General features: G+C 47.6%; 1 protein-coding gene and 1 pseudogene across 6 annotated transcripts; both read left to right on the top strand.

Annotated features, from left to right (window-relative positions):
• Nucleotides 1–1,250: 1,250 nt before the first annotated feature.
• LOC131409900 (mitochondrial ornithine transporter 1-like) lies at nt 1,251–17,143 on the top strand. Of its 6 annotated transcripts, XM_058547663.1 has the most exons (7): nt 3,005–3,426; nt 3,558–3,831; nt 4,095–4,219; nt 9,692–9,950; nt 13,698–13,867; nt 14,867–15,025; nt 16,571–17,143. In XM_058547663.1, the coding sequence occupies exons 3-7, from the start codon at nt 4,165–4,167 to the stop codon at nt 16,693–16,695; spliced, it is 768 nt and encodes a 255-aa protein (XP_058403646.1). In that variant the 5' UTR covers nt 3,005–3,426; nt 3,558–3,831; nt 4,095–4,164; the 3' UTR covers nt 16,696–17,143. The 6 variants fall into 6 exon arrangements, with proteins under 6 accessions (XP_058403643.1, XP_058403647.1, XP_058403645.1 ...); XM_058547660.1 differs by lacking the exons at nt 3,005–3,426; nt 3,558–3,831 and adding an exon at nt 1,251–1,333; XM_058547664.1 differs by lacking the exons at nt 3,005–3,426; nt 3,558–3,831 and adding an exon at nt 1,832–1,896.
• Nucleotides 4,235–26,522, top strand: part of LOC131409912 (serine/threonine-protein phosphatase 4 regulatory subunit 2-like) — a 51,259-nt pseudogene continuing 28,971 nt past the window's right edge.

Genomic DNA, 26,522 nt, shown 5'->3' with positions numbered 1-26,522 from the left:
CTTCCCCACCTCTCTCCGCCCCTCACTCACTGCATTCCCACCACCAGGGCCTGCTTTCTGTTCTCCGTATAGGCACAATGCAGCCTTGCTTCAGGACCTTCAGCTTTGGCGGGGAATATTCTTTTGTCTGGAATATTCTCAAAGACTGTCCCAGGATTGGCTCCTTCCCGTCTTTCTAACTTGGCTCAACAGTCGCCTTCCCAGCGGTGCCACATCCAGTGAAGCCGACCCGCCCTCTCCACCGCGCTGCCTTCCCAGCGCTCCTCGCGCTCTGAAATGACGTCTGTTCGTTCACTCGGCGCTTTCACCGAGTGCGGTGGGCACTGTCCCGTGCACTCGGGACATGTCATGGTGCAGACAGACAAGCTCCCTGCCTCGGGGAGCTTACAGATCTTCTCAGTCCTGTGGTTTAGTCCTTTATCGTCAGCCTCCTCCACTGAAACGTAAGCTGTACGAGAGCAGGGGCTTCGGTCAGCCTTGTTCAAACTGCTTTACCCCCCGAGCCTAGAACAGTGCCTGGCACATCGTTCACGGTCAATCAATATTTGTTGACCGAAGAAGCAAATATTTATATTTCTTATTAGGGTTCACAAAATAACATTGTAAATTAAGTGCCAGAGAGCCATAGAAATAACCTACAATTCATTAGGAACTAAAAGATCAGAGGCCGGCTTAGAGTTACAGTTGTCATAGGCGGGTGCGCTTTCCCGAATGTCCTCTGTGGGATGGATTTCCTTGGGGGAGGCAGAATGTAAAATGTTTTATTTTGTTTCGTTTTTTTACCGGGTATTAGCGAATTTATTTTTCATCACTACCTCTCCAGTGCTTGCGTCCTCAATTATACCTTAAAATCAAGGCCTTGGGGCTTTGGGGGGAAAAAATAAAAATAAAATCTTTAAAAAAAAAAAAAATCAAGGCCTTGAGCCCCAAGTCCCAGCAAGGTTAACCAGCCCAGAGACTCAGTCCGTCCTCCTAACTCCTGATACCCGGCCCGCCTGAGGTCAGACTGCAGCCGAGGCTCGCCGAGGCCTCCGGGAACCTGCGGGGAGGGAAGCAGCCTGGAGGCCGGGCCCCGGCGCCCCGGCTCCTCCGGCTCCCGCAGCTCCCGGCGCCCCCGCGGCCTCAACGCACCGCCGACTTCCGTTGCCCCGGGAGGCACCTGCCGGCGCCGCGCCGCCCGCCCGTCCGTTGCGCCGCCGGTTCCTCGCCCGCTGGGTGCGCTCCCGCGCGGGGCGGGGCCGCGGCCGACGTGGGTGTTAAGAGGCCGCCCCGGCGCCGAGCGGGAGCCGAGAGCTGGCGGCGGAGCCCGAGCTGGGACGAGCGGGACGTGGCGGTGAGCTCAGCCCCGGCCCGGCGCTCGCGGGAGCCCGGTGGGCGTGGGGAGCGGGAGCGGGAGCGGGAGCGGGAGCGGGAGCGGGCGGGCCTCCCCGGTCGGGCGGCGCGACCTCCCCGGGCAGCCGGGCGGAGGTCCGGCGTCGGCCCGCCGCGCCGCGCACGTGCCCCGGGACCCGCGGCGCCCTTCGCCCTGGCGCCGCCGGGGGGACGGCGGGCTGGGCGGCCGCCTCCCCGCGGGGGTCACCTGCTGGAAAACGCTGCCCTCCTTTGCCCCCGTGGTGGCAGCTGGCCTCCGCGCTCCGCGCCGCCCGAGCGCTGGGGAGGTTGGAGGCGCCGATGAATGGGCGACTCCGGCAGGCTGCCGGGCCGAGTCAGCGGACGTTCGGCAAGTTGGAACTGGTTTCTCGCGCTGCCCCTGTGCGGACCAGGATCCCGGCCCGGAGGAGGAGCGCCTCGCCGGGCTGCTTGGGGGCGAGCCTGGTGTGCATCCGAGCGCCCCTGTGCTCCGGCCCCCGCCGCGCCAGCTTCAGCCTGAAGCTGGAATCTTCCGTGGCGGTTCGTGTAGGTGGTGGGAAGTGCCTCGTCGGATTCTCCCATACGAAGTTAATTTCCCTGAGGAACGAGAAGGATGTATGATTGGCGCTGTTGGCTGTCTCTCCCGAAGTGGGACCCTGGTGTAGTTTGAAAGAGGGGTAAAGGGACGCTGAAACGATTCCGTTTTTCTGTTCCAAGCGGTACCGAATGGGTTTCAACTCCTGCTGGTTAGTCTTGCCTCCCCCGAGCCGTACGTCTTCTTCAAGCCAAAACTACGCATCATTTGAATCAATTGCCCGCACCCTCTGAGTTAATCTGTTAGTTCCCATCACTGTTTACTATCCTAACAATTCTACAAGTAGTTATTTGTAGGATTTGGTGTGTTCAAGTCTGGCTTACCTAAAGCGTTGAATTCACCTTGATAACATATGCCTTTCTTTCCTTCTAAGAAAGAAATGCCCACAACAAAAGGAATGAACACACCAAAAGGCCACACTGGATGTGACCTGCCTGTGTGACTTCTCTCCCCACTCGCCCCCATTTTCCTCTGAAATGCAGGATTCAGTGTTTTTTTGTTTTTTCTTTTTGCCAGGTTGGAATATTCTGGAATGAAGTATTGGTTAGTAAGCACAGACCCAAAAGGTGAGACTTAAGTTGAATCCTCTCTCTACCCGTGGCTAGTCGTATGACCTTGGACAGGCCCTTGTCTTCCTGTGTTCTCCGTTTTCCATCTGGAAAAGGAGGAGAGTGGATTAGACTCTGATGTCCTTCTCTAGATGCCCGATGGCCACCACCTTATCAACCTTGGTAATTGGTCCTGCCTCTCCAGGCCCATCAATAACATAAAATCGGTGTCTTGTATGTTTCAGTTGCTTTATTAAGTACTGTGTTTTTCTTGTTGCTGGTTTTAAAAGTTTTTGTAAAGAAAGGAAGATTTTTGGTGTCTGGTCATTGGCAGCATGCTTCAAGTGGTTAAAAAACTTGTTGGCTAAGATTGTTTTCTGCTGGCGTTGAGGATGATGTTGGCGTTTGTCAATGACCCGGCAGCACCCCCCCCCCCAGAGGTGGCCTGACTGGGATCACACAGGTCTTCAGTGCAAGGAATAAAAATTCCTTGTTATTCACGGATAAGTCACTTAACATCGTTTGAACACCATACGGAATTGTCGCTGAATTGGTTATTTGAATATTCTATGTTAAGGAGCCAACTTTCCTTTTTCTAGTCGATGTTTATTAAGTCCATGCTCAGCAATAACTGATTTTTGTCTAAAAGTAGAGTAGTAGACTCTAGTTTTCCCAAACTTCCTAGGTTTCAGCCCAAACCTCCTGAATCAAGGTTTCCAGGAGGGAGGCCTGGTTATCCGAATCTTGAACAAGTGCCCCAGGTGGTTCTTATCCAGCAAATTTGGGACACGGTGGACCAGGTGTTGCTCTTCAGAGTGGTTGGTGGCCAGGCCTTATCCGCCTCATCTGCGAGGGAGCGGTCAAGACGGGCAGCGTTTCTGGCCCCAGCTGAGGCCTGTCGCCTCGGAATGTGCGTTTTAACGAGGTCCCCGGGTGATTTGAGTGCACGTTCACAGTTGAGCTCTGGAGGGGACTACGATGACAGTAACATTTGGTGCTGACGTGGCTATCTGTGGTGGCCTTTGTGTTATGATGACAATACTTTTATTATTCACCTTGTGTAGATGGGGACCCCCAGCTCTAGAGGCCCAGGGAGCCCCCTGGTGGCAGAGCAGGCATTCAGTGTCATCGGCCTGTGTTACTCAGCAGAGCTCCTGACCTGCTCCTTCCCAGACTGTTGGGTGACCTCCTCTTGGAGACCCAGCACAGGCCACTGTCTGGATTTCGGACTGAGCCTGGTGGACTGGTAGATCCACGTCACGTCTGAAAACTAATTCGATGTGAGCCATCTGTGGTTGGCTCACTTATTTGGCATTTGTTTCTAAGGTTTTCAGAAAGGTCGGTTGAGGTGCCCCCCTCCTGTGGCTGTGGTGTTGATACTCAGGGAAGGTTTTTCACCCGTGAGCTTTCCGTGGGGAGGTGGTGGGCGGGAGAGGGGAGGCCACGGCTAAGCTGCATGGACACCTTGAGCCCTCTTCCTTTGGAGCGAGTAGAGCCCCTTTCGCGGGTCCCAGAAGTTCAGGCCCGGTAACTAGGCAGCAGGCCTAGAGAAAGGGAGGCTGCAGGGGTCTGACTGATGGTGAACACTGCCCCCCTCCCAGGGATATGAGGCGCCTGTCCTAAGCTCCAGAGAGCTGCCTTCCACGGAGCCCAGCAGAGGAGCAGACGAACATGAAGTCCAATCCTGCCATCCAGGCTGCCATTGACCTCACGGCAGGGGCCGCAGGTAATCCCAGAGAAGACCCGTCCCCTCCTCCCAGTACCTTCTACAGGTGAGGTCGAGTGAGAGCGTGGTGAACGCGTTACCTTGGTCACTCCAGAGGCAATACGCCTTAACTCTGGGATGAAGCCATTTGATGGAAGTGTAGTACTGTGTCCAAGCATGGCAGAAGGTGGAGTAGTTCCCGTTGTGATAAAACTTGTTGAGTCGGGGTGCGGGCATAGCCAGTTTACAGCTGGAAGACATCGCAGCTCAGAGCTGACGTCCCTTGTCCATGGTCACACAGCTGGGATATGTGGGTGACGTGGGCTTCCACTCTGAGCCTGGCAGTCTTCAGAGCCCTTGTAGTGCAAAAATCACACCGTGCCATCTCTCCAGGGAAATCCCAGTTACTGACCTTCCTGCTGCCAGGGAGAGAAAGGAGGACACCCTTTAGAAGTGTCTTTGGTGAATGAGACTGACGTTCGACTGTGTCTTAAAGCCCTGAGAGGAAAGGAGAGGCCCTAGGATTTGTGGGGGAATGGTGGGCGGCCCCATGGGCGCAGGTCAGCACTCCCAGGCAGCACTTGCAACACGCAGGCTACTCTCTAAAGAGATCACCTTACTCAGCCTGAGGCGAATGGCAGAGGTGGACGTGCAGGGGTGGTAACTTGGTTCTCCAGGTTCCTGTGTTATTTTAGGGCTGGAGGACCACTGGAATGCTCATACTTCTCGGATGAAAACCCTGGTCTACCCTTGCCTCCCGCACCGATTCTTATAATGAGTCACAGCTCCCCGGAGTGGAGAGGCCAGGGGGGTGGCTTGCCCTTTGTCCTCTTATCTGGTGGGACCTCCTGGGTCAACAGCCCAAGTGTAGTCGGAGAGCCGCCTCCTCTTATCCTGTCCTTAATTATAAAAAAGAAGTCGGGTTCAGAGAGGAACAAAGTATTTTCCCATAATCCAAAGGTCGGCCAAGGTAGGCTAATGAGGAAGGCCAGAGGGGCTGGCCTGGTGGTGTAGTGGTTAAGTTCACAGGCTCCGCTTCAGTGGCCCCGGGTTCATGGGTTCTGATCCCGGGCGTGGACGTGGACCTACGCACTGCTCATTGAGCCATGCTATGATGGTGTCCCACATACAAAATACAGGATGATGGCCACAGATGTTAGCTCAGGGACAATCTTCCTCACCAAAAAAAAAAGGCCAGAGAGCACATTGCAGACGCTGATAAGAAGTGCAGGGGAGGGCACGGGCTCCCGGGTTAGAGAGCAAGAGAGCGCAAGGAGTGTCCCACTCCAGGAGCAGGGGAAACTTAGGGCCACCCGGGTTCTGCCCAGTGGCCTCTTGACTGCGTGACTTTGGGTCAGCCCCTCATCCTGCCGTGGAATCAAGCTGCAGCCCCCAGGCTCCCTTGCTCACATGCCACATTCAGAGGACACTGACCATGGGAACATGGAACCATTCGCCTGCCTCTGCATCCTCTTACCATTCTGTGAACCCTTTGGGCTCAGTTTTTGTTTCTGCAATGGGAGGGTATTTAACCACAGGAGATATTCTCAGGTTTTGGAATTAAATGGCCTTCAGTCAATCAAAGATATAGGATGTGCTATGATAGAATTAAGAGGCTTACCTTTTGCTAGAAAGGCATTTATGTGTGGACAGGTATTGGGGGCCACATTTATAATATACAGTAAATTTTAAAGATATAAATTGCAACAGTATTGTTGGGAGTCTGGTGTGTGAGGCATTTGCTGGTGGATGTGCTTCTCTGCAACAGTATTCACATGCGTCGGGCCCTTACACGACCAGCAGTTCATCTTCCCGATCACTGTGGGTGGGGGTTTCTTCCTGTGCTGGTGCGCAGGGTCGCCCCTCACTGCTGCAGCGCTGCCCTGGGTGGTTCTAACTTCCAAGGATAACCGGCTCCTTTGCAGGGGGTCTGAGCCTGTCCTGGCTCTGGGCAGAGGAGGTTCCCGTTAGTGACCTGAGAACTTTCTGCTGGGAGGCACATGGAATGCAAATGGGAGCAGCAGTCCCACTTGGGAGGGGTCCCTGTATTCAAATGATGGACCTAGAAGAGCTTTAGAGACCCCTGGCTCTAATGTTCATTGTATATGTAGAAAAAGAGGCCCAGAGAGGGACGGTGGATTTGTTCAAGGTTGCACAGCTAGATGGTATAAAGACAGGGCTAGGACTTTGGTTGCTTGGGTCCTTGTCTAGTTCCGTTGTCTGTTAATACTACATAATGGGCCAACAGCATTCCCAGAGAGGGGTGTTAGTTTGGAGCCTTGGCTGCCCCAGCCCCAGCTCTCTGGATGGGGAAACGGTTGGGCTTTGGGATCTTTCGGCTGGCTCTTGCCAAGAGGAGAGGACCACCCCTAGTGCTTTGTGTGCACAGTCCACCCAGGAGAGTGATTCCTGCCTGAGAGCAGAGCCAGTTGTGGTCTGAGGTGACGTGGCTGTAGCATACATAGTTCTTCTCCGTGTCTCTCCTTTTTCTTGTAAATGAACCTCCCCCACCAAACAGGTTTTCAGCCCCACTCCTCTCCTCTGAAGTGCCGGGAAGCCAGCACTGTCTATCTGTGCTGCTGTGGGAGAGATTCCAGAGAAGGATCGAGAGCCCCAGGCAGCCAGCAGGGGGAGGATTTGAAGGAGAGAGGTGGTAATTGGATAACCATTGAAATGAGGCAGCGTGCATCTCAAAAGTCAAGTGGCCTTGAAGGGAAACCTTGGTAGTGCTTTAAGACTTCGTGGTTTAGCAACTATGAAATAACACGCCCTACTCGGACTGCTCTGATGCAGTGTGCCTGTTTAACAGTGTACTGGGGGAATGTCACATTTTAGAGAATTGAAGTCTATCCTCTCAAATGTCAAAATTAAAAACAAACTGAGTCTTCTTTGATTGGAATGTTTTGAAAATGATGCACTTCTCTGTACTGTTAAATGGAACATTTAATGACTGCCCCCGGAGGGGTTTGAGGGTCCCGCCTCTGCGTGGGTGGAGCAGATCCTTCTGGTTGAAGGTCTGCGTCTGGAGTTTCACCTCTGCCCTCCCTCTGAGCTGTCCTGCCCCTCCAGTTTCCTCAGCTGCTCATCATTTGCTGACTCCACTGTGTCGAGGACTGAAAATCCCCGGCAGCAGCCTTGGTCAAGTGTAGGGAGCAGCACCACCTGAGCGCCTCTCTTACAGAATAAAATGCAACTGTGACACCTCCGAAAGGATGCAGAGGCTATCTCTGTTCGTCTCTTAAGGAGAAGGAGATGATCACAGGTCTGAGCTCCAAGCCAGTGGGAAGATATTTAATTCCTGTAAATTATTGCTTCATTAACTTGATAAATATCTGAAACCTGCTAGGTGTCGGGCTCAGCGGTTGGTGCTGGTGTTCAGAATAGTCATCATCCACTGGAGGGGGCATGGTGAGGGCTGCCACAGGGTCATTTGTGTGTGGTACGTGACAGAGGAAATCAGCTTACCTCCGTGGGTGCAAGGAGAGAATTGGAGCTGGCATTTGAAAATTCATTAGCCTCCTGCCTTCTCTCTGTTGGAAATGTAACTGTTACAGATATACGACCCATGCATATTGTTGTAATCTGTGATATCTGAACTGTTCAGGATGATTGGGTTAAAATATGGAAAACTTCCATGGGGCTGGCCCGGTGGCAGCGCAGTGGTTAAGTGCACGCGCTCTGCTGTGGCGGCCCGGGGTTCGCAGGTTCGGATCCAAGGCGCGCACCGACGCACCGCTTGTCAAGCCATGCTGTGGCGGCATCCCATATAAAGTGGAGGACGATGGGCATGGATGTTAGCCCAGGGCCAATCTCCCTCAGCAAAAAGAGGATTGGCATCCGATGTTAGCTGAGGGCTGATCTTCCTCACCAAAAAAAAATACAGAAAACTTCCAGTTAAAATATATATATTTTTAATACAGAGTAATGTTATATATAAAAATTAAAATCTTATGATACTCTGAATTATATGCTTAATTGAGCTTACCTGCATCTAGATTATCTAAATTATGTACCCACTTAAATCCTGACGTTCACCTCTTCTTTTGGAATGAATTATTTGGCTATAATTAGGATCTTTTTTGATTTTAGTCTAGCAGTACCTGAGAGAGAATAACTCTAATTACAGTAAAATCTTATTAAATTATAGTCCACCAATTCAGAATTGGTGATAATTTGGCAAGACAAAGCAGAAATATATCGTTCCTCTCCTAGAAGGAACAAACAATAGTGATAGGGTCACGGAGATCAGACTTGTGATCGCTTCAAGGAGAGGTCAGACAGCTTTCAGACTCTTTGGACGTGTCTGTTTCTCTGCCAATAGTTAATTGGGAGTTATTCTTGACAGCCCCTCCCCCATCTCTCCTTTCCACAGCTTAGTTGGAGTAACTATGTATAATGTGAAAGTTGGGAAACTGCATTTCTTAAATATTTTATGTAAGCCTTCTCTTCAATTTTGATGAGGCTTTAATAACCTCATCCAGTGGTTATGTTTCCTGACACAAGCAGGGCACGTCTGGGGCCCAAGGAAAGTGGAAGGCGTTCGCCAGTGGCGGTTCCCAGAATGCTGACCCCAGTCCAGGGTCTGGGGACATTATAGAGGCGTTATGGCTCATTCTTTTCCCTACCTTCAGAATTTTTATTGAAGGCATCTAATGCAATTTAGATTCTGCTGTATTTAACACTCTTAGAGTATAAAAGCTTATAAATATAGGGTTTGTGTCAAGCAGAGGTAAGTTTCAGTCCGTTCCCTGTTGGAATGCAAATCATTAATGGGGACAGTCCAAATTAGAGGTTTTTTCATAGGGTCAAATATTTAGCTCCTCAGGGATTAATTAGCCAGGCTCTTTGTTTTCTTTATCTGCTGCCTGTTCCTCTTTTGCTTTTCTGATGGTCATCAGTCCCACTGGGCATTAGGCAGAATGATGAACTGTTCCCGGATTTCTCCCCTCCTCCCTTTTATAATGCCACACACACACACACACACACACACACACACACACACACTGCTGTTTATTAACCACTTGTTGTGTAGCAGGCATTAGGTTAAGCCTTCTCATCCAGTTTTATTTGTCCTCACACTAACCCCCGAGATGGACACAGCTCAGGAGTTGAGTCTTAGAAGTCACATCGCTTGTCCAGGGTCTCACAGCAGAGCCGGGCTTCAAGCCCAGGTCCCTCTGACCCCATTGCCGATGCTCCTGAACACACACCCCACCTTTGCATCCCGTAGCTTTCACTGTTGAGCACACATCTGTCCCCTACCACGTGTGAGCTCCTGCAGGGCTGGAGCTGGCTGCTGGGCACGTTAGGGAACTCCTAGAAGTGGTTTATTGGACTCGGCTAGAAGATATGGGGGAAAGAGGTGAAAATGAACTGAAGCAGAGGTGAGCCCTGGCATAGGCTGCCTGTCCCTCGTTTCCGTGGGTAGTTGGGGCTGCGCTCTGAAACACTGCTGTAGACGTGTGCTGGAGAAGGACTCTGCCCTGCTTGCAGGGGGCACAGCCTGCGTCCTGACTGGGCAGCCCTTCGACACCATGAAAGTGAAGATGCAGACGTTCCCTGGCCTGTACAGGGGCCTGACCGACTGCTGCCTGAAGACCTACTCCCAGGTGGGCTTCCGGGGCTTCTACAGGGGGACCAGCCCGGCGCTGATCGCCAACGTCGCCGAGAACTCGGTCCTCTTCATGTGCTACGGCTTCTGCCAGCAGGTGGTGCGGAAAGTGGTTGGATTGGACAAGCAGGCAAGGCTGAGGTGAGTCGAGGACACTGACCCTCTTTCTGTTTGTTTTAAAAAACAATACTGTTGTCGTGATTTTTATGATACCTTACGGGCAAGGATGTTTCGTTTTTTAAAATAACTGCTTTCTTTCTGATTATGAAGTCATACCCCGTCATTGTATAAAACTTGGCAAACACGTATGCGTTATGCAAAAGGAGAATTGCCTACGACCCACCATGGAGAACGAACTGCCCTTACGTGCTGGTATTCTTCAGGAAATGCTTTTCAGGTGCTGATGGTGGTGCTACTTCTCTCGTGGGCAGAAGTGCTGGACTGAAACCATAGACACAACTTGTGATCCACCTTTTGGGCTCCAGTTCATCAGCAAAGTGCAGAGCATTGGAAGAAGTTGCCTGAGCCAACTAGGTTTGAGGAGAAACTTGGAATTTTAGGAAGGGTCAGACGCATCTGAGAAGATGCAGGTGAACCTACTGTTTGGCCAGGTCTGTCCCAAACATCCGACTTGAGCTTGTGCTTGGTCATCCCTTGGGTATTTATGATACAGAGACTGAAAAGAATTTGGAAATCATGGAGATGTTTAGCCATCCCTCCTTTGAAGATTGATTTGTTTTAAATCACTTAAAATTACTGTATCAGCTTCATGGTTGCAAAGGGTGGTCTTATTGGTTGTTTTGGTAGGAGTTTGAAACCCTATGCAGCTACAGGTCCCACATGACTAAAGTGGGTTCCTTTTCTGTAGAAATGTTCTCTGGGGGTGACTAGAGGTCTAAAGATGTGCCCTTTTGTAGACAGGAATTCCATCTTGATGGATGGAGCTTGTTTTTAGAGGCCTGGGACTGGATGAGATCCCCCAGGGAGACAGTGTCTATAGAGGGCTGAGCACCGGTGCTGGGACCCTCCAGCACAGAGGGGTCAGGAAGGAGAGGAAGGAATAAGCAGGAGACAACCCAGGAGGCTGTGGTCCCCACGACAGAAACTGACAGAAGGGACACTGTAGGGACTGTAGCTCTGCCCACTCCAGGGAGAAACCTTCTACTCGAGGAGACCTGGAGTGTAGGTCTCCTTCAGCATCCTTTGAGAGGGACAAATGAGGGGAGAAGACAGGGACACAGTGAGCAACCACAAGAGATTCTGGAGGGAGTCCTGCAGGAAAGAAACCATCCTGTTTCACTTGGCCTAACCCAGCTCTCTCATCTTTTTGAACCTGTGGGGCTGCTGCTTTTTCATCCTGCAGACAGCGTTTGCTCGTTAGCTATCGGGAAATGCTGCCTTAGTTTACACAGCTCTGACGTGTATGTCGTGGTTCTAGCCGTCACCCTGGTCCTGTGAGGGGAGCAAGGCAGGTGGTGGTGTCTGTGTGGGAGACGGGGAGACTGGAGCGCAGACACGGACGGGCTCGGGATCACTGGTTAGTAACCGAGAAAGCGGGACGCAAAGCCGTGTCTTCTGAGCCCCCGTCCAGCAGTCTTTCCCTACAGCCACATGCGGGGCTCCGGAATGTTTCGTAGGGGTCAGAGCTAGAGAAAAGATTAGTAAGCAGAAGTAGTGAAAAGAAAAGTGCCTGTGAGAACCCGGTGGATTTCTGCAGTGACATCGTCAATATTTGTCTGCTCTCGGTCTGCGCTATCCTGCCTAGTGTTCCCCTTGGACCTTTGGCTGGACGGGGTGGTACACAGCAGGGGTGTCCAGGTACATGTTTGTCGAATGGGTGGCAAACAGTCGGTTCTTACAAAATCCCATCCCACGCCTGGCGCCGTTTCCATTCCAGTTCCGCACGTTTCCGCCGTGGGCCCAGCCGGGGGTGCGCGGCCCTCAGTTAGTGCGCTGGCAGAGGAGGGGGTTCATTAGAGAGCCAGAGTCCACTGCACGTCTGGTGTGGCCTTGTGGTTGCCTTGTAACAATGTGCTTGGTGTTCACTCAGCGTCCGAGCCGTTACTGCATCTTAGATTGACCAGCCAGCTGCGTTTATTGGTGCCACCTTTGTTCCAGCAAACCTGGCAAACTGGGACCCTCGTGGACTATTGCCCGTCAGCAGGTTGACAGAGAGACCCTGAGGGAGGCAAGCGTGGACCTGCAGGCTGGCCGGAAGACGGCGGAAACCATTGAAGCTTTGGTTTTGACAAACGAGCCAAGTAGGAGTGGAGGGGAAGGAACGGAGTGAGCGGCGGTGGGCAGTGTCCACACACTGGAAAGCCGTGTGCACGTACAGTGGTGTGTCTGGCTGTCGTCTGGAAATGGTTTGACCTTTAATTCTCTAAGATCAAAAGGAAGTCCATACTGCAGGCAGTGTCTTCCTCCTGCAAGAAAGCCTCACCCCGAGCCAACTCGTAGAAACCTGGGTTTGTAGTAACAGGCCAGCTCGGCCCCTGGGGGCCCGCCTTACATCCACCTGCGTCACCGAATGGGGCACAGGAGGTCGGGGCTGAGATGGGAGGCAGGCCTTGATTTTATACTGATGTTTGACGTTAATGTATGTGACTGTTAGTTTAATGTAACTTTAGGACAACTGGATGTGGTAGGTCTATTAGGCTTTTGCTCACAGTTTGGAGAAAAATCGTTAGGGAATCTCTCTCCCTTGGGCAATCAGCTGAGGGGATGACCTCCTAGGGCTCTTCTGGAAATGTGTGACACGTCTTGGTTGTCCAGTGACAGCAGGATGCTGGTATTTAACAGGTGAGCACCAGGGAGCCAGTTGTCCTGCTGTGAGCAGTTCAGTAATTCCCGTCCTAGGAAGGATTGCCGCGTCAAAACCCCGTCCCAGGGTTTGGAAAGGATCTTCTTTTCTGACCCCTGGGAACTCTCCGAGAAGTCTTCTGGCAATTTGTTTCTCAGACTTTCCCCCTTATTCTTGGACTCGCATTGGATTCCAGTTTCACAACCCTGCTGGGGACTGTGGCTGGTGGTACTAAACCCACAGGAGATGAGGCGAATGCTTCCATTTTTGGACTAAAGTGCGTTCATTCCTCCGTCTAGATTTGCGTCGGGATAGTTAAAAGCAGGTGGCCGTTATCCCCTCAGGGCTTGATCTTTATTGGTCCAAACCGAGTCACCTGCTCTTTGAGAACAGAATGAGGAGCCAGGGGTTCACCAAGCCTACCGAGGGTGTGGTTTCTGGCGCTCTCCTTCCTGCCGTGGCGCACGCCACCAGGAAGAGGAGTCTGGACGGAAGGAGTCCTGCGTTCCGGCTGCTGCAGGGGCCTGATCTGCTAAAGTAAAAACTCGTGCACACTTATCTCTCTAGGAACTAAATCCTCGGTGCTTCTTGCCTTTCAGGAGCTGTAGCTCCGTTCTTAGAATTTCTTTTGTCTTGATTGTTACTTGCTCATTTCCCTGCACTAACACAAAGCAAACAAACCCTAAACACCTGAACAAATTCTCTCCAAACACCAGATCAAAAGAAAGGTCGGGGAGCTAGGAACTGAGGGAGGTAAGAGACTGGGCAATATGATACCATTTTATTCTTGCTGAGTTTGGACAACCCCTTATTGTAATTTCACTTATTCACTATCGAAAAAATGGGTCTTAGCTCTCTTACATCTTTGATAATGACTTCTAGAAATGTATTCATCCATTTTAATAAGATTTCTTTACCCTAGAGTAGTTCAGGAGAGAAAACTTGTTATAAAATCATTGTATCTGTGCTTCTCTGAGATTTCCTTCCACAGCAGCCTTTTAGAACTCTGGTTTTCTGTCTACAGAACTAGCTGCTTCCCTGCTGCTTCGCCTGCCGTGACTGTCTCTCTCTCTGTCTCCTCCCAGTACAGTGTGGTCTGTTGTGAAGAGCATCCTTAGAAAGGATGGCCCCTTGGGCTTCTACCATGGACTCTCGAGCACTTTACTTCGAGAAGTCCCCGGCTATTTCTTCGTCTTCGGCGGCTATGAACTGAGCCGATCGTTTTTTGCATCCGGGAGATCAAAAGATGACCTAGGTGAATGTATTTGCAAGGACAGCAGGTGGGGTGATGGTGTCCGCTTCCCATGGTGGGCTTGCTGCAGATTCTGTGCACTCTGCGCCCCCTTGTGGGGGTCCACCTGGCACTGGGGAGTTTCTGGATCCCAGAGAGTAACATGGCCTAACAATTTCTAGCACCTTCCTCTGGGCTTGGCAATTTCCTCAGGACAGGGGCTGAAGCAGTTCATCCCGAACTTCTTTCCTGGAATAACATTTGTGAATTTCCTCTGGATCTGTTTTAGGGAAGAAGAAATATATAAATTGCTTTCCCTGTGGGAAATCACCAATAAGGGAGGAAATCACCTACAAATCAGCTTGCAATAAGCTTGAAACTTGGTAATAAACCTTGAAAGTGTTTTGAGAGCAGTGAAAAGTGTAGTTCTTTCTGGCTTATCCTCTGTAGCTGCTGGACGCAACCGTACCAACGTTTGGCTCACAGAGTGATTACTTTTCTCTTAAGCACCTCCCTTCAGTGTTGGTGGACCTATTCTGGGGTTAGTCACGCTCCCAGGCTTAACTATCCTGTTAATAAGACAACTTTGGTTCTCATGGTGAAGGAAGAGTCAGGGCTGCGGGGCATTAAAATATTAAAATGCTTAAGAGAAAGCTGAAAAACGCCTCGGGCTGTGTTTCACTGACCTCTGTTCTCATTCCTCATGGTGAGGGGTTGCCGTGCTGCTGGGGGCCTGCTGGTTCTGGGGGCCAGCCCTCTGGAGGATGGGGCAGGAGGGCCACAGTGCCACAATGACCAGCCGAAACACGACCCTCACTAGGGCTTCTTGTCCTGGCTTGATGAGGGGTAGACCCAGACCACCAAACGGAACCTTGTTCTCTTAGAGCTTTGACAGTCTCCTCAGGGAACTGTGTTCTGCAGCATTTTTATTTGCACCTACCTGTGGCCACTACTGTTGGCCTCTGGAAATGTCACATCAGCTGTTCTTGAGACAGAATACTGTTTGCTAATTTTCTTTTCTAGGCCCTGTCTCTTTGATGGTAAGTGGCGGCATTGGTGGCATCTGCCTCTGGCTTGCTGTATACCCAGTGGATTGTGTAAAATCCAGAATTCAAGTTCTTTCCATGTCTGGGAAACAGGCAGGATTTCTCAGAACCTTTATAAGTGTTGTGAGAAGTGAAGGTGAGTCTGGTCATTGCAGAAACAGAGGAGGTGTGTATGGAGTGACCGGTCATTTCGCTGCTGGTCTTGTTGAGGTGGATCAGGTGGTCTCCTGATTGCTCTCCTCCGCCGCCTCATATCCCTTTTCTGGTACTGTATATTAATCCACCTTTGTGGATGCCTGTTTCCAACCCCCTTTCTTGAGTTTGCTTTCATTATTCTCAAGAATATTTAAAGTTCTTATTCCTAACCCCTGGACCAGGTACCACCTGTCAGGATTCTTTGTTCTAAATAGCCCGGAAGGGATTTTTAAAATACGGGCTTTGTCTAAGGGAAGGGATGTTTTGAAGTTAGCACAACTTGTTTTACTTAATAGAGATATTAGCAGAAGATGATCTCTAAGAACCACAAAGGAACATAAAAGAATAGATGACATTCTTAATGCTAAGACTTCTGGAATTAGAAACGCGCTAAGCGGGGCCGGCCCCGTGGCTTAGCGGTTAAGTGTGCGCACTCTGCTACTGGCAGCCCGAGTTCAGATCCGGGTGCGCACCGATGCACGGCTTCTCCGGCCATGCTGAGGCCGCGTCCCACATACAGCAACTAAAAGGATGTGCAACTATGACGTACAACTATCTACTGGGGCTTTGCGGGGGAAGAAAAAGGAGGAGGATTGGCAATAGATGTTAGCTCAGAGCCGGTCTTCCTCAGCAAAAAGTGGAGGATTAGCATGGATGTTAGCTCAGGGCTGATCTTCCTCACCAAAAAAAAAAAAAAAAGAAACGCACTAAGCAACTTGTGAAGGTGATATGCTGTTAATATTTAGAGTTATGCAGGAGGATAAAGATTTTCTAATTAATGTTTGTATAAAACCAGTTTTAGCCTACTAGTGAGTAAAGATCTGTCCCTCCAGCATCCACTATACATCTTAAAACTTGGGATGTGAACTTCTCTGCCTTGATTTTGAGAGAGAGAGCACGGTAAGAGTTTGCAGAAACTGTTTAATTTGTATCCCAAATAGAGCACAGACATCTTGTATATTACTGATAGTAACCCCTCTTTAAATTTCCATAACACTTTAGTTTTACGAAGTATTCACACCTCCCTATCTGACTAGTTCTGCATAACTACCTTGGGCAGTGCTGATACTAGAAACAGGTCTCTGACTTCAACACCAGTGCTCCTTCTGGCCCCATGCCTCGTGGTCCTCGCCCCCAGGAGAAGCTGCAAAGCTGCTGCCCCCTGTGGCCCTGTGGATGCCTTCTGTCGGCCCATGTGAGGCCTCAGCTCTTCCCAATCCATTTACCAGGAGTTAACCAGGCGTGGAATTGGTATATGTTACCTAAGCATCAACCAGCTTTGCTGGGAGACCTAACGCTTGTCTTGTCTCCGTTAGTCTGTTTAGTTCCGTTAGTCTGGGGAAACCTGGAAATAAGTCCTTCCATCACTTGTGGTTTTTAGTGCTGTTGTCTGGATTTGGAAGTGTAAAAATATCTACACTGTGCAGCTTCGTGGGGCATCTCCAAGGAGGGGAGTCTGAGTCTTTGATCACCTTTTATCTTCTAGGAATAACAGCCTTATATTCTGGCCTGAAACCTACCATAATCCGAGCGTTCCCTGCCAGTGGGGCACTGTTTTTGGCCTACGAACACAGCAGGAGGTTAATGATGAGCCAGTTGGAAGCTCACTGAAGTGTTCTGGTGAACCTGGATCTGAGTGCAGGCATTTGAGGACTACGTTCATCTCAGGGTTTCCTGAAGCACAGGACCAGTGTGGAAATACTTTGATTTTGTGGGAATTTTGTTTTGTCTTCCCTTCTTCTGCTTTAAATCCTAAGCTTTATGGAAGGAGCCCTATTTTACATCATACGTTTCTGCTCATAATGGTACTGAAATAGGAAAGTTACTGCTCTTCTCCTTGGTGGGACACGGGGTGAGCTGCTGGCCCTCTGTGCCTAATCTGAAAGGCTGGATATAGTTATACGAGGGCTTTTGCACGACCGTGTGTGTGTACACGCAGCCTGGACGGTTATGAGTTGTGAGTGAAGCACAACTTGGTTCCCTGTTTAACCTCAAATCTCACCAGAAAAACCCAGAGGTGTAACTGTGTTTCACAAAGATGGTTATAAGTGATGGCTTAACCCACTCTCTATGTACGGTCTCTTCTAAAATCTGCTTAGTACCTGCACTATACTAAGTGGTTCAAGTTTTTAAAAAGTGTTCCTGTGGTTCTTGAAAACTAAAATATCCATCTAGATTTATAGAGGAGACTATACCTGCATACTGGTGTGGCTTCCACGTTCTTGATTTAAGTTTCAGAGTAGGCATCCTGGGTTTCCCCAGATGCTCTACTGTTAAAATAGTGCCATTCATTTTCTAGGTGGGGTCATATTCCCCACTGTGATGCCTTGTCGGGTGTGGCCTAGAGCACAGGCCTTCGAGAAGCCTTTACCTATGCCACCTTCCCTCCTCCTCTCCCCAAGAGCTTCCTCTCTGCTGGGCTTTAGGTTGAGGAAGGGGCTGAAGGGGGTGCTGTGCTGCTGTGCTTTGGGAAGACTTTGTGGCTGACAACAGCCCTTAGCTTCTGTCTCGGTCCTGGCCTGGGTGGGATTCCAGAGTATTGTGTTGGACCATCTGTGGGCTATTGATCTACTTTGAGCTGCTCACTCATTGCCCCCACCAATTGGAAACCCATCCAGGAAGCAGAGTGCCAAAGCCAAGAGAAGCCCTCGTCCCCCGTCTGGTGACTGAGTGACAGTGCTCATGGATGGAGTCCTCCCATCTCAGAACCAGACACAATGTAGTGTCTGCACTCTACTGTGAGTACTGTCAGGGCTGAGCCATTCTGAAGTTGATCTCGGGATCCACACTCCATGCCGTGCTTTTCCAGTGTTGGAGCTTTTACTTTTGGTGCTGGCAGTCAGTGAATTTGAATGATGATCGTATATGGGGTGTTCTTTATAAAGCAATGAAACAAGAAGGGTAGTTTTGTGAAACTATGCCGTATGTGTGTACTGACAACAACAGGAAACCCCGGTTCATCTGATGCCCAGACTTGGGGATGGGCAGCTGTTCTTTGGCACCTGGTGTGAGAGAGTCCTTCTTGTCACCGCTAAAGTCAGCCACCTCATTCCGTGCTGCTCCTAGGCTGGCAAGGGTTCTCGCAATAAAGTGTGCTTAAGCAGCCCGTAAGGCTCAAAGCAAGCAGCCTGACAGTGTTAATAGTAGTCCATACATGTGTGCCTGTCCCTGTTGGCAGAATGTAGTTTTTCTACCTTACTTTTCTCTCCATACTTACGGTCAGTAGCTGCTGAGTGGTGCTTCACGTGAACAGTCCTGGCTTGAAGCAAAATAGAAGATGGGCCTGGCTTCCGCAGGAAGTGAAGGGCTTCAGAGTCCGTGGTCCCACTGCCCGGTGCCTGTGGCTCGTCTGGGTGAGCCCTGTTGGCAGCAGACCTTCTCACATGTCGTCCTTTAAAGATTGAACTAAATATCTTCAATAGAAGCAGTCTGAGGCCAGGAGGAGTGACTGGGAGTAAGCAGTGGAAACCTGAGTCAGGAGAATTTTTTTTTTCCTTCTATTTGCTTAATTCATGGTTCAGTATTTGGGTACAATTTGTACCATTTCAGATTTGTACTCCAGACAAAAATATAGTAACTGGAAATATTGTTTGAAGAGCTTGTAGTGTTCTAGCATCATTAAATTATTTACCTAGTATTTGAGTATATGATGAGTTGGTTTAAGTACTTTATATCCACGCTAAGAACCAACTGTCAGCAGCGTTGGAGGATGTTTAGTCATGTTTCCAGGTGGTGGTTTTATTGCAACAAGCACTGGTTTTTGTCAGCAGGATTCCTGCTGTAGAACAGTCTCACTGTAGGTAAATGGACAGAATGCACGTTCTGTATGTTCACTGCAGATACGACACACGGCTCTCCAGACTCACTCTCCCTCCCCCAGGCGGTGGGTGGGATGGGCTGGTTTGGCAGGATGCCATTCTGTTTTTTAATGTAGTTAAACTTCTGGCTATTAAGTTTTGGATACTTCTATTCCAGGTTAGTAAGTTCTGTTTAAGAAAACAAGGATCATTCTGAAATATTATGATGGAAGCTTCTCGCATTGGTCAAAGAATGATTCATGCTGGGTTCTAAGAAAGCAACACCAGGAGGCTATAAATAACTTCTCTTTGTAGGAGCAAAAGCAGAGTAGTGTGGCGACTCAGAATTGCCAGAAATTTTGATGCATCTGGAGGGTCAGGGAAGAGACACCCCAACTGTAATCTCCTGTATTTCAAAAAGCAAGGTTCTTAAAAACTGGAGTTTCCTTCCTTGTTATTGCCAGTATTGAGAAAGATAACTGGCTGTTGAAGAGTGAGATCTAACTATTTTTTCCCATTCACCTAAGCCCGCCACCTCATCCGCCCTCCATGGATTACTGCTGCAGGAATTTTAGAGGAAACTGTACAAGCTGTTCTGCCACAACACGTTTCTGTCACACAAATGACGGACTAATGTAATCATGATATGGAAGGAACCTGACAGCATGTTCCTCCAAGATCTTTTGCTCCAAGGGGAGCCAGATTAGGGGAGTAGAATGATGACTTTTGTCAGAAAGCCGTCAGCCAGGCTCCTGCACTGGCAGCTGGGGCCCTTTGTGGGTTATGTTGAGGGGAAAGAAGAGCACCACAACCAGGCAGCCTGCCAGGGTTGCGTGGCCTTCTGTGCCACCATGATGCCCAGTAGCTCAGAGCTCTACTTCCATCTGTGCCACTTTGCCACCCACCAGCCCTTCTCTCAAGTATGGCTCTAGTTCCCCTTTAAAAAAACACCTACTGTGGTAACTGCCAGATAGCCTGAGCTGCCAGCCTGGGTGGTTAGTGGTTAGTGTGCTGGTTACAAAGTTGCTTAGTTGGCGTGGTCTGCCCCGAACCCTGTTTTTCCCCCACAAACCATTTTTTTTAGCGTGTGCTTGTGGGCGAGTGCGAGGTTTTCAGGAACGAGGACACTGTTTCAGCAGAGGCACTGGTTCTTCTTAGTTGCTACCTCTCATTTCCTGATAAATTCAACTTGGTCTAGACTTGCCAATAAAAGGAAAATCACTCAAGGATAATTGAGATAAAGCCACAGTAGAACTGTTTTCAAGGACAGTTACGGCCATGAGGTATAGTGGCAGTGAAGGTGCTTAGAATAAAGTGGCTGCCAGTACCAAAGAGAAGATGACTCCCCGTGGACACAGGACTAACCCGTGTTCACGACGATGAGGTGACCTTCCCTCACAGAGCTCCACAAGCCCCGGTGAGGTTGGTGGTGAGGGGGGTGGATTTTAAAATAATAAATCTAGATTTCTCTAGGCAAATGTTTCCTGTGACTTCACCTGTGATGTTACGCAAAACCAAAAGTTACCGAGGAGTCTTGATCCCTCACGTTTACAAGGCTCAGCCTCCCCGACGCCTGTGCCTGTGGAGGCAGAGGTGGCTCAGCACGCTCGGGGCAGTGCTTGGAGCAGGACAGAGCATGTGTGGGGGGGACTGCTTGTGCAAACATTTCTCTGGGTGTGCAACAGTCTTTGCTGCCAATCTGATGTTTGTTAACAGATGGTTTGTAAATCAAGTGGAGGAAGAAAATAGCAAGTACCTTTCTAATAGATCTGAAATTACAAATGTGAAACAAAGCAGGGAATAAATACTTGTCCAAAAATATATAAGGATATGAAATAAACCCACAGTATTGGGGGGAATCGCAATTTTTAAATATCTCAGTTGTGATATGCAAGTTTTATTATTTCCAAGTTCTTAAAAGTGATAACTTTTAATGTTCCCGTTCGTGCCATGGAGTGGATCCTGACTCCTAGCGACCCGGTGTACAGCAAAGCAGAACCCTGCTGGGTCTTTTTGCGTGGTCCTCTCACCTTCCTGGGCTTATCAGACAGTGCTCCGCTGCTATTCACGGGGTTTTCATGGCCAATTTTTTTTGGAAGTGGGTGGCCAGGTCCTTCCTCGTAGTCTGTCTTACTCTGGAAGCTCTGCTGAAACCTGTCCACCATGGGTGACCCTGCTGGTATTTGAGATACCGGTGGCACAACTTGCAGCATCACAGCAACACGCAGCCGCCACAGTATGACAACCGACACAGACGGATGGTGTGGTTCCCTGACCGGGAAACGAACCCAGGCCGCAGTGGTGAGCACACCGAATCTTAACCACGAGACCACCAGGGCTGGCTAACGTTCCTCTGCACCGTGTTCCAGGTTTGTCTCAACACGGATGAGAACTGTGTGTGAGGCATGCTCCGAAGAAGAAGAAAAAATTGCCACTGACATTTTATCTTTTATATATTTAATAGATTTCTTAAGACCATGTTTACATATATTTAAATGTATATCGAGAAGGATATAGGTTTATCAGCTCTGTAAACATGTAGCAGGGTTTGGGAAGAATTGATCTGTTCTGGAAGGGCTACTGTGTCTAGACGTCAGTTATGACTTCATCAGCTATGACTTCATCAAAACAGAACTCAACTGCAAAATCTGCACGGTAAATTTTCCATGTTTTTTTGTTGTGGGGATTGTCTAGTTGGCTTCTTGATAGATAAAGCCTAGAATAGAAAAAAAATCATTACATTTTATTTTAGGGCTGAGAGAAAAGCCGTGCAGCAGGGCACCCTCGTTTGAGCTTTAAGACAGACTTGCCATGACTAGTCTCGGCCCTTTTCTGTATCTTACATTTCTCAGAGCCAACTCTCCCACTTTCTCTAGTGAGACGCAGAATATCTTCATCCTCAGTAACAACATGTCACTGATTCTTGTAACATTGGCTTTAATGGAGTTGATGACATCTGGGTTTAATAAAATAAATTTCTATGTGACAGAAATCAGCCAGAGAGACTAGATGTGTATTAAAACCCAGTAGTAAAATACTGAGTGTCTTTTAAATGATAAAGTTGGCATTTTCAGCCAATTAAGAATCTTGTAACTAATAAAAGCAGCTTTCCCAAGTAGTATGGAAATTTAAATGTTAAATCTTTAGAAACATAAAAGTGAGAAAAATCATCTAGTTTGTTGCCTCTCCAGTATGAATGTGGTGTTTTAAAGGAGAAAAGCGTGTTCCTAGCAAGAACCACTCTTGAGGAGGAGCATCAAGTGAAGTTCTACCCAGATGTCCATTTGAGGGACTTTGCTGGTGTTAAGAGTCCAAGTTTATTGTTTGCAACCATCTAGGGTTAAAATTCGTAACAATTTTCCATCAAATCCAAAGTTCACTCTATCAAAATCCATTCAATGTGTGTGTGTTATAAGTGTGTAGGCCAGATGTTCAATTGACTGTTGCCTTACTGGGCTTGAGGTGTGATTAAATGCAGGTCAGATGTGAAGAAAAGGCTAGGCTTGTATGTAGTGTAGAACTATCAATTCATGCCACATACGATCACAACCATTTCTTCAAAACTCACCTGCACAATCTTTTGAATAGTATTTTTCCTTTTGTATTGGATGGCATGGCGATACCAATAATCTCAAATTTTTAGCACCACAGAACAAATACTCCTTAAAGTGGAGAACTTATAGACTCAGGAATGAGTTTTTGGATATGGTAGAATGTGCTTTGGAATAATCTTCAAATAAATTAATAATTACTTTTAAAAAAAGGTTTCCCAATTTAGTTATTAGAAAATCATTTTTAAATGGGAGACTTCTTTTACCTGTCTTCATTGATACTTATTGTGTCTTATAATTTCTGCCACTGATATAAATGTGTCAGTCAGCTTTTAAACTAGCTGAAGCCTCCCTAGATGACGCCTTACTTTGGGATAGAATGTGGTGGTGGCCATCACAGTAAATCAACACTCATCAGTAAATCAACACATACTGAGGACCTGCCATAGTCAAGGTACTGAGCAGACTCCTATTAAACTTCCATGGGAGGGATTTATTACCACACTCGAGATCTGATTATAATACGTTTTAACGTATAACGCAGTCCTGTGGTATAGACCTTGAGGATAATGCAACAGTGGGTCTCAAGAAGAGCCATATTTTTTAAATAACCAGATTAAGATGAGTAAGGCAGTGAAGAGTGGTGACGCGAGGATTTTTTGGTTTCTATAAATTGAGCTTATGGCAATCAGCAAAAGACTTGCCATTACACCTTACACAGACATTGAACATTAAACTGTTTCTACTGGGTTATATCATAGCCATACCTGTTATTTTTTATAAAAGATGTATGAAACCACAGGAAAAAGGGACACTTATCATAGAAGTTAGGAATATGCTGAAAAGACATGGTTAAAAAAAAGGTTATTTTTCATACTAAAATTGATACCAAGAACTAATCATTCCAAAGGGATTAAAATTCCTTTATTCATTTATATATTTACCAAAGAATTGTAGCCATTAAATATGCAGCACTTACAGTCTATAACGTTATACTCAAGACACAAAGAAGGCTTTAAGAGACTGCTGTTCCTTTCTCTTGCTGTTTCTACCAAAATTTTCAAGGAAATCTATTTTTTCTATGATATTTATAAATTGAGACACTGGTCTTTTAATCTGGTTTAGATAGTGCTAAACAGAATCTACTAAGGATCTATGCTTATTTATGCCCAAATATACCCATTTCTACAAGGAGCTGCTGCATTGGATAATTAACCGTCATTCTTGATGATAGAAATACCTAAATTTTCTGAAAGTGCGCTCATCTCATGGCCCTTAAAAATCACAAAGGCCAGGTATTACCAATGTCACCTGGGCCAGTGCCCTTACACCAGTGTGTCTGCTTAGAGACCACTGACGGAGAATACAGACTGTTCCGTTATTCAAGGGGTAACCATTCCAATGTGGGAACTATCCAGGTCAGTTGCTTCAACACATTTACCACTTCATTACTTAACAGATTCTCCCCCAGCAGCAGATGAAGGAAGGCACAGAAAAAACAAGTTTTAAATTGATCAGCGTATTTACTTGTTGGCATTTCTGTTTGGTGATTTAATAGGAATATGAATTGAAACTATTGAGGCTTAGAAATTTATGTACAGAATAATACTTATACATTTTATGACTCGTCAATATAAATTATACTCATTCAGAGTAATGACAGTGGCAGATATTCAGTTTTTCAGTAAATATTGGATTAAAAATACTATTTATAATGTATTATAAATTAATTCAGAGGAAAGTAAAATCTCCCTCCTGGTAAAGTATTTTGTAAATTATGGGGAGCAATGTGTTTTCATAACACAAAACAGAAACATGATCACTGCTATACAGTAAAACATACCTTTGTTGTTTTAACATCTTGGTTTCTGTATTTTTTCTTATTTGAAAGTTAATCCATGCAAGTTGTATAGAATTTAGAAAAAATAAATGAGCAAAAGAATTTTTAAATTACATATGCTCTTCTTTTAAAACAACTTTACAGATGTGACTTGTTGCTTTTCTTTTCTCCCCTCCCTGGCTAGGGGTTGACATCTCCTATCCTCTCCCTGTTGGGAATTGTAGCAAAGGAAATCCCAAACCAGCATCATTTAGAAGACCAGACAAGAATAAAGGCATAGGCTGTTTCTTGATTACTCACTGGCGAGAAAAATTTCACTTTGACATCCTCATAGAGAGGTGGACAGTCAAACAGACTAATTATTACTTTGTTTTCTCCGACTTCATGATCCACCTGTGAATGAATACATGGAATTCAGAACTATACACCTAGCTAATAAGGAGATAATAAGTGTAACAGTGAAGTTCATGTTCACTTATTGAGGCTTCCTGTATTTATCAAGTACTCTTGGTCTCATGGCCCAATCACTATATGTATAAATAAATGTTAATCATTATTTCTATAAAGTTGCAATACTGTTGTTTACATTTTAAAAAGCCCCACTTGTTTGAGGGTTATCGTAGGGCACTATTGAAAAGCAAGTATTCAATTTTCTATTAGAGTTTAACTAAGTAAACTTGACTGTTGAATGTGTGTCACCCGATTTTCATATATTAGGAATACCCTAAGAAGCTCAATTTTAAAGCCGACATTCACATTCAAAAAGCAATGCATAATTGCTCACGTTTTATCAAAAATGTGATTGCTGATGGGATCATAGGCCTCGTCCAGAGCAGACTACTGACTGGACTGACCAAAGACATGCCATGTTTCTGGCATGAGCGACTTTGAAGCTATACTGAATATTTCTGTTACTGGTTCACCCATGTATAATAGTGGCATCCACAGTGAGAAAGGTCTATGCTAGACCCTGTGAAAATACAAAGGTGCAGACTCAGTTGATGCTTCAGGGAGCTACACACATAAGGAACAAAGTAGAATGGCATATAATTACGTGTCAAGCTGTATGATGAAGTCTGAGTGTGCCGTTGTGTGCTTTGCGGGAGGTTAGCTGGAGGTATAGAATGAGAAAGCCTCACTAAGGAGGCAGAAATTGAGTTGGGCATGGAAGGACGTGTATAAATGAAGAAGAGCATTGAAAAGACAATCCAGTTCAGGCAGGGGGCAGTTGGGGGGGGGGGGAGGGGGCACAAAGGGGAAGGGGGAGGAAAGACCAGCAAAAACAGGAATCAGAAATTAGTGTTGTGTTCCAAAGGCCAGAGGGGACGCAGTCTACCTGGAATGGAGCCTACAGGCCAGGTTACTGATGGAATAAGCTCATGTCTGATCGGGCTGGATCTCGAGAGTTCAAGAGGTGGGGAAATAAGAACAAAGTTGTTGAAGAATATGGTGGGGCATTTCCTCTATGACAAAGTGGCCTGATAATTATCACATGTAACATTTATTTAGTGATTAATAGCTCACAGAGCAACGTCACATATATTATGTGATTTAATCCTTGCCACACTTGAGATGTAATCTTGATTTTATAGATAAGAATACTGAGCCACAAAGATACTAACTGGCTTTGACCACGGGCACACAGTGTGTCGTCTCCTCTACCTATAGCTTTTCACCAGGAGAGCAGTATTTCAGGATGCACGTTGCAGGACTCCTTATACTGCATTGTATAAGGAGAAGGAAAAGGTAAGGAGATGGTTGTAGAAATCTAGGCATGAGCAAATGAGGTCCTGGACTAGGTAGTGGCAATGGGAACAGAAAAGAAGGGAGTGAGTGAAGAGAGATTTCAAAGGTATAATCAGCAGGAATTGGTGACCAACCGAATATAGAGGGCCAAGGCAAAGAGAGAATCCAAGATAATACCAAATGTGAAGGCCTGAGTGAGAGAATGCTGGTGCCGTTTGCAGAAGCAGAGGAAAAGCTCATTTGATAAATATGGATTGACAAGTGTGTCTGAATTGTTGGGGCAGAGACTGTCCCTGTTGTAGCTCCGGTGTCTATCACACAGTGGGTGCTCTAAATATGTGTTGAGTGAATGAAAGAAAAAAGTAGAGTTTAAAGCAGGGGGATGGATGAGCAGAACCAGTAACAGAATATGCACAGAGATGGGAACAGCAAGCCAAGGGTCAGGCCTGGGTGAGTGCCCTCATGTAGGGGGCCAAAAAGAAGGGAAAGGAATGGTGTTGGAGA

Source organism: Diceros bicornis, chromosome 9, assembly GCF_020826845.1.
Source record: "Diceros bicornis minor isolate mBicDic1 chromosome 9, mDicBic1.mat.cur, whole genome shotgun sequence".
In the NCBI taxonomy this organism is placed as follows: Eukaryota; Metazoa; Chordata; class Mammalia; order Perissodactyla; family Rhinocerotidae; genus Diceros; species Diceros bicornis.
Note: the sequence above shows the minus strand (reverse complement) of the source record. Positions and strands in the feature narration are given on the sequence as shown.